Here is a 16,203-nt window from a genome sequence, read left to right as displayed (position 1 = left end):
ATCCGATCGGATGGACACAGCGGGCGCGCACGGTTGAGCTGACAATTTAAAATTGTTTTCGGTATAGAATTGTAGGTACACACAAACAGGGTATCATAGACTGCACACACAGCAGCGGGAATCGAAGGCGTCCAAACGTCGCCGAGAAATTGCGAGAGCCCAACGTTCGGGATGATACCGAACGCGTACCTACTTACCGTGTGGTATTTTTTGAATAAAACTCAACATGTGTGTCTGGGGGTGGAAGAGATAAAATCCAGAAAAAACCCTACTTGTTATATTAATAACTGTCTGACAAATTCATGCGTTTCGAGAGAAATGAGGTGGGCAATATACATAGGTACGTGGCGCAGAACAATAAATTAAGTGCTGCGTAAAGCTGGGTTCACACTGCACCGTGGCACGTGGTGGATAGGTAACCACATGTTGGTACCCGGAACGTTTCCTTCCTACAAGTTGAATACTATATTCAACTATACACGACAAGGCGTAGTGAGAACCCGGTCTTAAAGCTTTTATTTTTATCGTTTCCCCTGATGGTGCAGCATTTAAAGGCAATATGTGAAGAGATCGTCGAATGACGCTCAATCACGGTTACACCATATATTGTGATAATATATGGCGTACGTGAAAAATAATATTATTTAATTATCTAAATGGAAAACAGTGACTGACCTCCAAGGATGTCTTCGAAGAATCGGTCGAAGTAATCGTCGTCTTCGTCTTCGTCATCGTCGTCTTCGTCATCACCACCGGAACTCGCGGCTGGAGCCGCTGTGGTACCGGAAGTCGATCCGGAAGCTGCTGCCGACTGATCGGCGGCGCCGTTGACGGCGTTTGCGCTGGCCGGTTGTGGCACGACATCTTCTTCTTCCTCGTCATCATCGTCGTCGTCATCGTCGTCATCGTCTTCCTCTTCTTCATCATCGTCGTCGTCATCGTCGCCGGTGATGTCCAAGTCGACTACATCGTCGTCGTCGTCGTCGTCATCATCGTCGTCCTCGTCTGTGGACGCTTCCGGTGCGACAGCGGCCGGCGCGGACGGCAGAGCCACCGGAACTGATTCGGAAACGGGGGCCGGTTGCACGGCGGCTGTTTCGACCGACTGTCGGCCACTGTCAGGCGACGTGGCTACCAGCTTGTCTGCCGTCTCGGGCGCGGCCGCGTTCGCATGGTGATGTTCCTTTTCCGGTTCGGATGTTGAGCTGCTAACGATGGGTGACGAGCTGGCGCTGTACATTAGCGCGCAGCATCCCAAACTCACGATCAGCACCCATTTTATCATCTGCAACACCATCGCGGCACAAATAAACACGCTATGTCGTTATATATATATTATATATACACACACACACACACACACACGATGATCTACGCTATAATACTATTATTATATTATGTACACGCCGGTAGTTCGGAGTGGCCTCCTCCCCAAAACTGAGTTTGGGGCTCGGGGGGCACCGCGTCCGAATGAAGTATATTTTTCTAAAGTACCTATATAGAAAGCCAAAACCTTGAAAAAAAAAACCGTGTTCTCGTGGTAACGACCACGGTGTCCGAGGTATATACGAACGTTGTGCATTTCAAAGACATATTTCGTGTATGTGTATCGAGAAGAGGACTTCGGTATTTCGAGTTTAACGGTTTTTTTTTTTTTGGTCGACATTTCGTTAAACCGTCACCCGGAAACGTGGTCGTGGTACGCCGCTGACCTACATGCGTCCACGACATCGACCCGAAACTGGTTCAAGTGTATATTATAATCATTATATAACAATAATTAATAATGGTATAAATAATTCACCTTGAACCTTGATGCGTTCCCAGAACGCCGCGAATAAACCCGTCACAGAACCACCACATTGCGTGTACCCTATTGCTATATAATATATAAATATGGTAATATTTATTATATATTTACTACGCCACTACGTCTATTTATGCGTTTTTTTCTTTTTTTCGCCAACTATTATTTGATTTACATTATAAAATATAATATATAACAAACATAGGTATATTAGATATACTGAGGTTGGCGTAAAAAAAAAAATAAAATAAAACACCAAGCTAAAAACAAGCGCCTTCGGTTTGCCCACTCGTACGACGACAACCTGGAAAAGCGTTTGCGATTTGTGCGATCCCAGAACCCACGGGTGGAGGAAGTCATACAAGAAGTAATAATATTCTCACCGATAGATTGCGAGAAGGAGGCGACTTGACATCGCTGATCTCATTAGGGACACTAATGGAGATCGTGGTAGTATCCAAGGGTCGTTTATTATATTTCTCATCCTGGCTCGTATACATCCTAAAATATTTAGGGTAATCTCAGTCCGAGTCTACACGCCAAATTAAAAATATATTATTATTTTAATTTTATTTTTGTCAATTCTCGAACCGCTGACTTTGGCGTTTCGATTATTCCACACGATCTTCCGTAGTAAAATATATTAATATCTGTTTGTTGTGGCTATTAATGTTGTTGATCAACGTGTACGAGTTTAAAATATATATATTTATTTCATATTTATCATGTTGGAAAAAAAACAAAACACTAACCTTTGAAATTTGTTAATGAAAACGTCTTCTAGGCGTGAGTAAGTTCCGCACCACGGAATTGATTTCGGCTTACGATCCGAACAGTAGTCGCGAATCGGTGTAAAAAAAATTATAACTCGCAACACTCTGTGTAATAGCACGCACGCACGGAATATTTGATGGTAAACGCACGCGAATCAGCAAACCGAACACACTGGCAGCAGTTGTACTACTCTCCGACTATTCAGTCAACTCTTAAATGCGCGTACTGAGCTTCGGCAATTGACTAAAAGAGTAGTTTAAACTTAGAAGAGCTATATACCGGAGAAGGTGCCGTTATAGTTGATGACCTGCGCCGTGCCAAGTGCGCGCCAAGAAGACTTTCCCTAGGACGTGGTCCCCCCTCCCCTTCGTCCTCCCGGCAGCAGGAGAATAGTGTTTTTTTTTTAAAGACAAAAATCGTTGGCTATAACACACACACTCACATACATACACATTCATGTCCATCTATAATTTTCCAATGTGAAACTCATTTTGTACATCCTATTTTATATACCTCCGTTTGCATTCCAACTGCCTAAAATCATCACGGCCTTGCGTCCGCGTCCGTATTACACAAATAATTATTATTATTATAGTTTATTATCCTTTAAATATATTTATTATTTAAGAGTCGTCGTTACACGCGTAGAGCGACGTCATACGCTGATAGGACACATAATATTATATTACCTATTTCGAATTGTATATAGTTACGAATTACGATGGTAATACTATTATTTTCGTATGGTGAATTATTAAAATTTTTACTACTTCCAATTGCAAATAATCATTTCACAAAGTCAATAATATAATATTTTGTCGTTATTATAATAATATATAGGTTTATTCTCGTGACCTTGGTCATTGAAATGTCCGGAGACGTGTGTACATATTTTTAACCGTATCGGTTATTTTACAGTTAATATCTTAAAAAGTCAAAAGATAATAACTATTATTGACGTTTATAATATTATTATCGTATCCTACGTATTCGGGACGACGTGGTATGAGGTTAATACCAATTCTTTAGTACGTTGCAACGGGATTTCTAAATTAAATAATTGTTAATGAACGCAATTACTGATCAAACGTACAAAGTACCTATAACATTATTTTTGTTTATTCCGGTTCCGACTGTTATTGCTTCCAATCGCACGGCAACACATTGCTTATCAATGCCAACTTACTGTAATATAGTAATCTAAACCTAGCCCGCGGTCTGCAACGTAACGCATTGACGTTTAAGCTGCCGTGCACGGTGTAGGTACATAATGATAATAATATAATACCTGTGTGTGTGTGTGTGAAAATTACATTTTTACGATTCTATTGTCACTGTGAATGCAAGATATCTCTCGATTTTTATCGATTTTATATCTTAATGCTTTTGCTTTTGCTATTTTATCACTAATTAGTATTATTAATTATGTTTGTATGAACATTATTTTACAGCTTATCACAGCTATAATAAACGTCACTCACCTATTAAGTACCTATACACATTACACATGCGTAACACCTATAGTATTCTATTATTTTCAACAAGGTATTTGAATTTGTGGTGATAATTATAATCTATTTTGAGCGGAGTATGATATTTTGTAGAAATCAACGAGTTATTTTTGAAAATGTCTTTGTATGCACTTGTGACTTTTTGTTACTCGAGTTTACTTTATTCGGGGTGGCCCTGAAGGGAGAAATTTGTTGGTTATATAATATGTACTACTTGTGGTTTTGCCAGAATCAACAAAATATGTAATATAGGTAAGAATAGCACACCAAAAGAGCAAAACTGTCAAAGAGAGAAGAGAAATACGTCGGCGACGTTCTAAACTTTTTAGTTATACGAATACTCAAGTACTCGACATTTAATTATTATACATAGCATATTCATATACTCACAGGATGATTTATTGAATACATTCACTAAATTTTGCAGTGGAGCTACGGAGTTTCTATTACGTCACTTTACCAGCCGTAATGTGTAACTAATATATGAAATAATTTACTTAATATCATTAAAGTTACAACAATTTGCATCTATGGCATTGTAAATATGTATAATATTCTTTAACGTATGTTATGTCGGTAATAGGTAGATGAAATTAAATATATTTTAAATTATATTTATTCTTAAATAAAAATAAAGCAACACAAAGACAAATACCTATACATTCAACTATTTAGTAACATTGATTAATAAAATATGGAACGTGAAATCAATAAATCATAGTAAAATATTTATGTAGATCAGAATCAAATTAAAAAATAGAAATAAGAAAAGATACGTATAAAAGTAGGTACATTATGATTAATAACTGTTATACCTAATTAAGATTAAAGTAATGTATACAAATTATTATATTCTTTAGCTAATTATTGCTGTGGCTTTTTCTAAACATGAATAAAAATAGGTTCTCGTATTTAAAATGAATTTACTATCGTACAATTTAAAATATCAAATTAAATGGTAAATTGGTTTTATTATTATTTTTCATTAATTATCCGACGGTAAATATAAATCCATAGAAAAACAGTAATTTTGAAATGATGCACTTTGTTATTAATTAATTAAAAATAAATTTGAATATGATTTAAAAATATAAGTAAAAAGAAAACAGTTGTTTAAATTAAAACGTCATAAATATTTTGAATAGATAAATGTTTGTAGTTAATGCAAAGAAACTTGAACAATAAAACCTATTCTGAAAAAACAGCCCTTAAATTATTACATTTTTTCATGATGTCGATTTCAATTAGACTTGATGACGAATTCAAATCTGTTTTCAGAATTCTTATCTATTCATTAGATCAATTGGTATGTTTGGCAAAAAAACACGTCCAAAATAGTATATCACGCGTGTGTTAGACGAAAACAGAAAATCACGGTATCAAATCCCCTTAACTATTATTTATACTTATTACTTAATATATATGCAGGTACTTAAGCTATTACTCTAATTGATTGTATAATATGTACAGAACGACCTACGTCTTAGAAGTGTTCATTAGTAGGTACTACAAGTATTATATATTTAAAATCTATTTTATGTATAATGTATATATATAATGTATATTATAATGTATATATAATAGTATATAGTATATGCGTGGTAGGGTGATCATAGGGTGATCTATATACCAGTGCTCATCAAACTTTTTTCGTAAAATGACCCCCCTAAGGTTCAAGACTACATTTATACCATAAAAATCATTAAAATAACAGGACATTTTTTTTCTTAATTACATAATATATATATATTATATATACTCATCAAAATTAAATTGTCGAATACTTAATAGTTAATATTAAAAACACAGATCAAATATATAGTAAATAGATAGGTGTAAAGATAAAGATAGTTTAAAAAATGTAAGTAAATTGTTATATTATTTTCTTTCAACCATTTTTCAATTTTAACTACTGTAACAGTTATATAATATAGATTTACATAATTAAAGTTAAAATGGTATATTAAGTTTTTCATTGTTGATTGTCTAAAGTGAGATAAGCTTCTTCAATGTACCAATAGTTGTATTATTTATTAGATCTCTGTCTATTCAATTTTGATAATAGAATTTTTTTAAAAAATTAATTTCATAAAATAAATATTTTTAAATATTGTATGCCCCCTCCCTATTATATATACGGCACCTAAGAGGCTATGGTCCACAGTTTAAGAAGCACTGTTCAATACTACGGTTAATATACTGCAAGAAATACTCGGAAACGTATATTACCGTCCCCGTGTAAGGAAGAAAGGCCATGATCGGGAATTCCCAGAAATAACAAAAAATGAAAAAAATTACTAATTTTTTTTTTTATTAGAGACAGATACGCCTCTTAGTTTATGTATATTTTTAAATAATTAAATATGTATAACTATATTGTTTTATATATTTTAATAATTTCTAAATGTAAGTATTATAAAATCCTGTAATAGTCCAAGATAGTTATTCATAATTAGGTAAGTACTCAGTACAGTTAATATTTCAGCAGAATAAAAGAGTAATTTTGTTCAGAGTGAGTATCCTTATTGCAAGGATATAGTACTCAATTATTGATGAGACCTTTTTATATATAGTTTTTAGATTCTAAAAAGAATCAAGAAAGTATTAAAATAAAATCGAAAAAATGTCTCACAAATGTTTTGTTTATTATTTATTATCATCGTAACACTATAAGAATGCCAAAAAAATATTTATATGATACACACCTAGTAAAATATAGCTTTCGGTTTATATTCTCTATTTGCTAGTTAAAGCTAGAATAACTGAATATGAACAAGGGTCTAGGATGCTTAGACCATGATGTGTTTTCTAAAATCTTTAACAGGATTTCTATTCGTCCAAGAATAATATAACTCGTTATTATGAACTCGTATTGCATCATTTAATAATTTATATTACCTTTCTATATTATCTTCTGTTTACGTCACACATGCTTGTTTAAAAGTGAGATTTTGAGTGTTTAAAATTGTTTAAAATATTAATTAAAGAAATAAAAAAAGGCTTATTCATTTTATATATTTTTTTTTTTTTATTAATTAACCCATGGCAACTTAGGTAGGTTAAACACGTGTGTTTGTTAGTCTTGGCAAATTTTTTAGTGAGCACCCGTAGGTATCTGCCATGCCCGGATGGGAGATGGCGGCACTTCTCTCCGGACACCGTGAATATTTTATACATTGTATTCAATTTAATTGTATTATTATTAAAAGCTACCTACATATATGATTTGTTAGATTAAAATAAGGTATTGATTATTATTGTTGGAAAAAAATATTGTTATTTAGTGACTATAAATGCTAGTCATATTTATTTATTTTTTTGCATTAATGTAATAAAAAAAAAATTCAGAGAACTGTAGTAGGACCTATTGATTCCACAAAATATATAGCATCGATACCGGCAGTATAGGTACATCAATACAAAGTACAAATCACAATTTATTGAATGCTAATTTTTAAGCAATACAAGTGATTTTTAAAATGAACATTTAGTAAAAAACTCCATTATTTAATTAAATACAGCATTATATAGTCTTATGATGGGTTAACAATAATTTGTTCCCGCAATTTCTATATGATTCATTAAAATTCCTACACGTTCCGGGAATTTCCGTCTCGTTGTGTTCTCGCGAATTGCCCATCTTCAGTTTATATATTTAATTATGTGAAAAAATTAAATGTCTATTAATGTACGTAATATATTATTATTCTTATTTTTTGGGGGGGGGTTTAGGTTTCGACAACTGAGGTCATTAGCCTGTAGAACTATGAGGGAGGGTACTATAGGTTTTGATCACGTGTGTGTTTGTTTTGGCAGAATTTTTAAGTGGGTTCCTGTAGGTATATGCCATTGCCATACCCGGGTGGAGGATGGCGGCCTCTCTCTCCGAACACCGTGACTGGCCGAAGAAAAATGGCACCCGTGGCCGAGTTCGCACTGGTGACGATGGACGTCGCAACCGACGCCTTAGTCCGCTCGGCCACTCCGTCTCCCAGTGTATTATTGTATTTATTATACCTACTCGTATATTACATTATTTATTATTTTTTGATAAGGATTGAAATAAATTCAACCAAAAACCAATGTCCCCCCTCCATAGTCAGAAAGCACGAAATATTCAAATATCATTAATTATTGTATATGGATACTGCATTTATATACAAAAACTTAATGTTTATAAGCATTATCTGCAGAAAAGCCATCGGGTATATCATCCGGGCATTACATATAGGTATATTACCTATGACAGCAGTAAAGTTGCTAAATATATTTTAAGATTTAAATAAAACAAAAAAGATAATCGACTATAAGTTACACTGTTAATATTTAAAAATATGTTATATAATAGTATGATGTCTTACAAGACTATAATATTACGACTTGTTTTAATAAAACAAACGTACATTTTGAATAAAACATCATCTATATGAAATTTAATGAAAACGTAGAAATAAAATACGTCGTTCTCCGAACATTTGTTTGTATATAAAATGTACAGAACTGAAGTATCTTGTAATTATTATTATAATTAATGTTTTAGAAATTCGTCGTGTTCTATAGTACATTTTAATATAATAATAATTGAGTGACTATTGGCTAATAGGCGCTAGTACAGCGATTTATGGTACCGAGTATATATTTGTGTTTAAGAAACGGATAATGGCAAAGTGTTTTTTATGAAATGGAAAAACAAATCTTATTGGTCTACACAATACATTCGTCCGTATCATGTGACTGTGTAAGATTATCTGCAGAATCCGTTTATCAAAAGAAAAAAAATGCACTAACGCCATCCCCTCCGAAATGGTCAAACTTGGGTTACATTAAAACGCAAGTGTATTGATGTCATAAATCATGTGTCGAAAAGGTAATTTGAAATGGTATTATATGCGCCAGCAGTACATATATTTAACGTCACAAACTTTACATCAAAGTTTAAAGCGGAGTACTATACAGGGTGATTCACCGACGATAATCACCCCCGTTTTTACATTTACCTAATGATAAACTTATTCAATTTAGAATTTTTGGAAATATTAAGTACCTATACTTCTAAGGTTTATATGTTTAAATACTTAACTACCTTTTCACAGTAATTTTGTCAAGCAGATGAATTGTTTGAAAATGTTGATGTAATCTAATCAAAGAGTTTCTGAGTTATTAAAATATATAATCATAAAATTTAAATTAAATTATACTTAGGATAATAGTTCTTATAAATGGTTTTAAAAAAATGATTCAACTCAACCTGCGTTGAGTAGAAAAAGGTTGAGAATCACTGATCTATTAGGTACTTATTATTCTCAGACAATTTTCACAAATTAAAAAATATGTATGGCTTAATATTATCTAGGTACTAATAACTATATTATTTTAAAATAATTATAGTCCACATATTTTCTTAGCTCATTATAAATTATCATGGACGATAAAACTATCTTTCTATTAGTACACAAAGCTATATAACTCAAAAACTACTCGTAAGAATTTCGATTTAGATATTTATTAAAAATTATTTTTTTTCCCTACATTTATAAGTTAAGCATATTGCTTATTCCAAAATTGTGATATTAAATCTAAATCTAAATTCTTAAGAGTGGTTTTTGAGTTATTTAGCTTTGTGTACTAAGGATGATAGTTTTATCGTCCATGATAATTGATATTAAGTTAAGAAGATATGGGGGATATAATTATTTTAAAATAATTATATTACCTATAGGTAAGGATTACATAATGGTTTGAAAAAAATATTGGAACGCCGTAGGTCACTAAAATGGTATAAATAAATAAAACTAAGTATTTAAAAATATTTTCCGTAAGACTTAAGTATACTTTTTTTTAAATATAATTTTTGATATAAACCATTTGATACAAAACAGAACAATACTCTTATCTGATAGAATAAGATAAGAGGGACTTCATCCCAGTGGAGATGTTTCATGAGCTACTTATAAATGCTAGATTTTCATCATAATGATACTTAAGCAAACTTACAATTCTAGAAATCAGAATTTGAAATATTGACGTTATTAAAGGAAAAATGGGAGTGAGTGCGTGCTCGGTGTATCATTCTTCATATTTTGATAGCCACGCGTACAGTAATAATATAACATAATATAGGTACGTAGTATATTTGTAATATTTCATGAAAACAATATAACATAATATCGCACTGTCAATAAGGCTACAACTAAAAATTCATGATTTTTGTGTTTATAGTGTTTATGGTGTCTATGAATTCGTTATTTTTTTCTTTTTTTTTAGTAATTGCTCAATATACCTTCTTATATTAATAATAATAATATTTGCTGAACATTTTTATTGTGTTGAACGTATGTATTAAATTCCTTAGTAAAATTTGGCCGTAAAACAAAATGTGGCTCGTTCACTGAAACGAGTACTTAGTACATAAGGTAAAACAATAAGGCCATACATTGAAATATGGCGCTCTCGCAACTTAAAACAATGAAACATTCAGAGGTATAACGCTGCATATTGAGATACCTAATAAAATATATTTACATATGTCATAACAATAGTAATATTAAAATATTATTGTCATTAATTTACTACCCATATTTTTACTCTAGTCGTACTCTATTATTCCAATTCATAGCATTTAAATTGTGTATATTTTTGTATTATTTACCACTTCTTGTGGTAGAGTTACAAAACTTTTAAGTTTGTGTGATACAAAAATATCTATTGAGACCCTTAAAAGAGCTAACATAAAGGAAAACCAAATAAGTACTTGATAGTTCATTGTACATGGTAAAAGTTGTATTTTTCTATCACAAGTATTAATATCAGCCATCAGGTATGTATTATTGAAAATGTATACATTATTAAAATATTTTTTAATAGACTAGTACAACAAGAAAAAATAATAGTTCTTCACTCTAGTCTCTATGATGACCACTGTACTCAACCGCAGTAGAAAATATTGATAAATTAAGGGAAAATAAGAAAAATAAGAGACAGAATAGATGTTAATTATTTTTTATTTTAATACAAAAAGTGATATTATTATTATAATTCTATTTTTTAATAATAATAATAATAATAATAATTTGATATACAAATGCATATAATATTATGCATGTATGTTCAATGTTAAATGTTAATATTGTTAAAAATAATTAAACATTTGAGAGACTTAAGTTGTTTATTTTATAAACTAAATAGTAAATATTATATTACCTATGCTTTTATTTTATTTTGCAATTTAAGTGTTTTTTAAAACCACTTGATTATAATCACAACAAAACTATAAATATTTATCTAACCTTAACATTATTTTTTGTTCGATGAAAAAATTGTCATTTTATTTTAAACTTTCATATTGATTTCCCGAACATTTGCTTTTTTTTAGTTATGGCCTTATTGTACCGTGTGAATCATATTATATGTATATATGCGTGTTGGTAAATCCACGATATGTACCTATATCTGATATATAGTGTGTTAACATATTGTGTTTTGTGTGATACATATTTGATGTGTAAAGTTTGTGTTGCCACCGCCCAGTATATAGTTATCCCCGAGCTGAAACACCGGTGGATGAATCGAACGATTAGTGCAATATTAGTTTAATATAGTTGGTGTATATACTATATATGGTATGTTCGCGCGTGGAATATATTTTAATAATAATACGCCAACATCACTCGGAAGAAAATCATTAAAACGTCACGCTTCGTGTTTAGGTTTGTGTAATATTATGCATACAGTGTATATAGACGAGTCGTGAGGGGTGTGTGTTGCATTCGTTGTACGCATAAGAGGAGGGTGAAAGTATACCGAGCTGTGTGTGTAATATACATGGGTGTCGGTGACAGACAAAAAAATAAAATCGAAATTAAAACATTGGCAATAGTACCTATATAGGACCCATATACCTATATTATATTGCTTTTTTCGAAGATCCACGAAAAACTCTCACGTGAATGTGTACGCATATATAATAACAATGATATTATTATTATTATAACAACATAATAATATACAAAGTACTATTATAAAATATCGGTTACACATAATGTTATACCTATATACACGGTGTCCGTCGTAATATTCCGTGAATAATCGATTTCTACGTTATACCAACATTTGATCTATTGGATTTGTGTTTTCTCTTTGCCGTTATTCGTCGGAACTCAGCTGTATTGTATATTATAATTTTATTATCACGGTCATATTATAGTCAACAATATCAATTTGGAAGGATTATAACGAATGATAATATTGTGTGTTCATTCTGGCAAGTATGTAAAGTACGCTGATAGAAACTGGTCCAGTTCATTTATTAAGAGTGCAGAATATGCAGCAGAAAGATTAAGCCATTTAAAATATCATCATGATTTATTAATATATGAATTATGAATACCAATATACCATAACAATGTCCATCAAGATATATTAATATAGGTATCATCAAAATTCAAAATATTTAAGCACACACGACATACCTATATAATTTTAGAATTTTTACGGGACGAGAAGAGTAATGAGTCAGCTGAATATCTTCACCACATATATTATTAAGACCCGGACAGATTATTATAGAAACTACCAACGAAACCGTACGTTGTTTTATTTTAAAAGAATCAGAATTGTACCAATTCATATATATATATTATAGTCCTGTTTTCAAAAACGAGTAACGAAACAAAAATATGCATATTCAACTAATCAAAGTGTATGTTGTATAAAGTTAATTACATTACACTATTACAGTATAGCTGCACGGCTGCACATTCCACAACAGTTCAGTCAAGCAATGGTACCGGACGTATAATCAAATATAAACATAGGTAATTCATTTTCTAATATAAACAAAACAATGCATTTAAATTAAATCTGACCGAAAACTGTAAGTAAGTTATAGGCTGAAAAACAATAACTAAATAATGTAAGTGTGACAAATTAAAAACCAACTTCATAAAATATCAATATTATACCATCAGATATTAATCAGCCAACCATCGATGTTTATCAAATCAAAAAAAAAAATATAACTAGCTCAAATAAAAAACAAAATAAAATATGTATGATATAAATTCCATAAAATATATTGACTTAGGGTTCTTGCCTCCTCGTCACTGTATCCCCATGGGTGCATGATGTATATATTTATATTATATTAAATGCACTGTTAAAATTGTATGGGTATTTCACATGATATAAAAAAATTAAAATAAAAAAAGATAACATTTTGTAAAATATTTGTTTTTTTTTATTACATTATACCAATCATACAGTATATTCGTGTTTTTACACACGTATTATGTGTATACAACTTTAGATAATAATCTTTGATATAATAAACTATTAATCAAACTATTGGTAGAAATATGAACAATTTTAAAAAGGATAAAATTTAAAAAAAAAAACACGACAATGATTTACTAATAAAAGATATATAAAACATTATGGCATGATTTGTTGATAAATCAATATATTATGTGTAATATAAAATTTATTTTGAAAAATGTTCTATAGACTATAAGGGACCATTATAGATTGACTTAATACGTTTTAAAAATACGAAATTTAGTAATTCATCGAACACTTTTTTAATGGGGACTTTTCGGTTGTTTATTTTGTTATAATCCTAAATATTACAACACCAATGTAATCAATAATGTATAAATTGAATTACGTGAAACAAATTACTGTATAGAAAAATTTTTAAGACTCAAGGGATTTTTTTTGAAAAATGGAAAAGTTTACGAGTCATACGAGTCATGACTGGAATATTTTATTGAATAAAACATAAAATTTGGTTTATTCTTCAAGAATTGTATCGTACACTGAACTACACAAATATGGGTATTGAATATTGAGTAATTTAATTTTTTTCGTCACTCTAACTTACCCTCATATAATATTATATTTTTCAAAGACGCACAACTTTAAAAGTCTTAAAGATTTTTGTACGATAAAATATAATTTTCATTAAATAATTAAGTAACGTGAAAGCTTACATTAATTAAAATTAGAATTACCCAACGGCTAAATAAATTATTAAGTTAAAAATTTAATACTTAAGTTAAAAAGTAAATGATACAATTTCTGCTTAATGAATATTCTAAAATAGGTTAAAAAATATATTAAAATAATGTTTTTTTTTTTTTTATGATTAAACATTTTAGATAGTAATATATTATACCTAATATCTAGAAATATCTAACTATGGTATCAAAACAATCATATAGTAATTGGTTGATAAATAAAAAGTGATCATAATATATTTTTTTTATTGTATTGTGAGTGACTCAAAAATATTCAGTAATTACAAGGTGATATTGTGTATGTACATAATATATATAGTATGGTAGTGGGCAGTAACTATATTTCCGAATAAAAGATATTTGCTCCACTCAGAAATGTGATTCAAATGATTTAATTACTATCACGTTTAAATTAAAAATAAATATTCAACCAAAAACTATTATTTATTATATTATATGTAATATGTACCTACCATTGTATCTGCTAAATAAAACTACCTTGTCCTAAGATTAGTAGACATATATTATGTGTATGTCTAACATTTAACATTTGTCTGTCTTTGCAGCTTAACCATTTAGTGAAGTAAATGTTTTATATCGGTTGTAAGAAATTGTGTTGTATTTATTATACTTCAGTCAACACTCATAACAACAGGTCTGTTCATTTTTTTTACATATTTGTTTTTTTATAAAACATGTTATTTTAGTTTTTTACGATTTGACAGTCATAAAAAAGTTGAGCTATATCATATTTTACTCATAATAACGGTCATATTTTATTCACTCATCTCACTTTTCATTTAATTTTTTTTTTCAAATAATTCAATTTTTCAGATATTATCAATAACACAAACATGTTAATAAGTACATTGCAAATAGTAGGTACTATACAGTAGAATTTTTACCATGGTAAATTTCTAATTATTTGTAGGAATTTGTACGAGTGTGTATGAAAGCCATCAATGGGATTTTTTTTAACCGGTTAAGTTTCTATTAGCGGTTTTTTGACATTTTCAACAGCTTGGCAGAAAACCGGTAAATACGACAAATTTTGCAAATATGATGTCCACCAGAAAAATTCTATACGTGTCTGACAAAAGAAAGCGAATATCATATAATAAGTAAAATAGGTATGTACCTATTCGAGTTATAAATTATTTTTGTCCCATTTCACCGCATCATCATCGTGTTGAACATTGATTAGACGGCGACTAAAAAGACCGAACGCTGCCAGCGTATAGTGTAATAGGTAATAATATTATGACGAACACGGTTTTTTTCTTTCTTTTTTTTTTTTTATTCTTTTAAGTATAAAAGTAATATTCATGAGAAAGTTTTACATTTTTGTACAAATGCCGCGGGCTCTCGACCACGCGTTAATAAAATTGGATTTTTATTGAGCCGATTACCTTGTTATGTATATACATATACCTATGTATAGTATATTTATCAGAGTAAGTAGGTAGTATAATATTAGGTGTAAAATAATTTTTGTCATTATATGTAATCCATTCTGATGCGGTGCCGCGTAGGTTGCTTTATTATATACTTAATATAACATAATATTGTAACCTGCATGTCACGCGGTTCACTGAAAATAAAAAGAAAGAGAGAAAGACGAGAAAAAAAAAGTTTAATTAATAAACAAATGAATTACCGTGTTTAATTCTTTGCCCGACACAGAAACCCGATTTAGATTTATAAATACACCAATTTGGTTTACCGCGGCGATGAGAAACTTTTGAAGCCAAAAACCGTGCGGTTGCAGATGACATACATTAATATTTATCACATACATAAACTCGCGCAAAATCGACGATAGCGATTTGAGGATGAGCACTGTGCAGACTTACATTAATTGTACACACATGTTGAGATCAATTTTATTGTTTTTCAATTGTTATAACTTATAAAACACTGTTTCCATTAATCATATTCATAATATAGTTGCTACCTATATCTATAGCATAATATGCTCGGCCAGAGATAATTCAAAGCCCTCAGAATCATTGGTAAAATCGATTAATTAGGATCCGCCACCATAAAATCGTTGTCGCTGCTAATTTTCACAATGAAATAATAGTATTTCTTAACTGAT

The 16,203-nt window shown here is 30.6% G+C and overlaps 1 protein-coding gene across 6 annotated transcripts in view; it reads right to left on the bottom strand.

The window, feature by feature from the left end:
• LOC100159700 (acidic repeat-containing protein) overlaps positions 1-2,853 on the bottom strand; it is a 37,213-nt gene extending 34,360 nt beyond the window's left edge. For all 6 annotated transcript variants that reach the window (XM_008185387.3, XM_029488078.1, XM_029488079.1 and 3 more), the window contains exons 1-2: positions 2,560-2,853; positions 676-1,285 (exon numbers count right to left, since the gene is read on the bottom strand). In XM_008185387.3, the coding sequence (XP_008183609.1) occupies positions 676-1,285 (610 nt within the window). In that variant the 5' untranslated portion in view covers positions 2,560-2,853. The remainder of the gene's footprint in view (positions 1-675; positions 1,286-2,559) is intronic.
• Between the last annotated feature and the right edge of the window lie 13,350 nt (positions 2,854-16,203).

This window comes from Acyrthosiphon pisum, chromosome A1 (assembly GCF_005508785.2).
Source record: "Acyrthosiphon pisum isolate AL4f chromosome A1, pea_aphid_22Mar2018_4r6ur, whole genome shotgun sequence".
NCBI classification, from domain to species: Eukaryota; Metazoa; Arthropoda; class Insecta; order Hemiptera; family Aphididae; genus Acyrthosiphon; species Acyrthosiphon pisum.
Note: the sequence above shows the minus strand (reverse complement) of the source record. Positions and strands in the feature narration are given on the sequence as shown.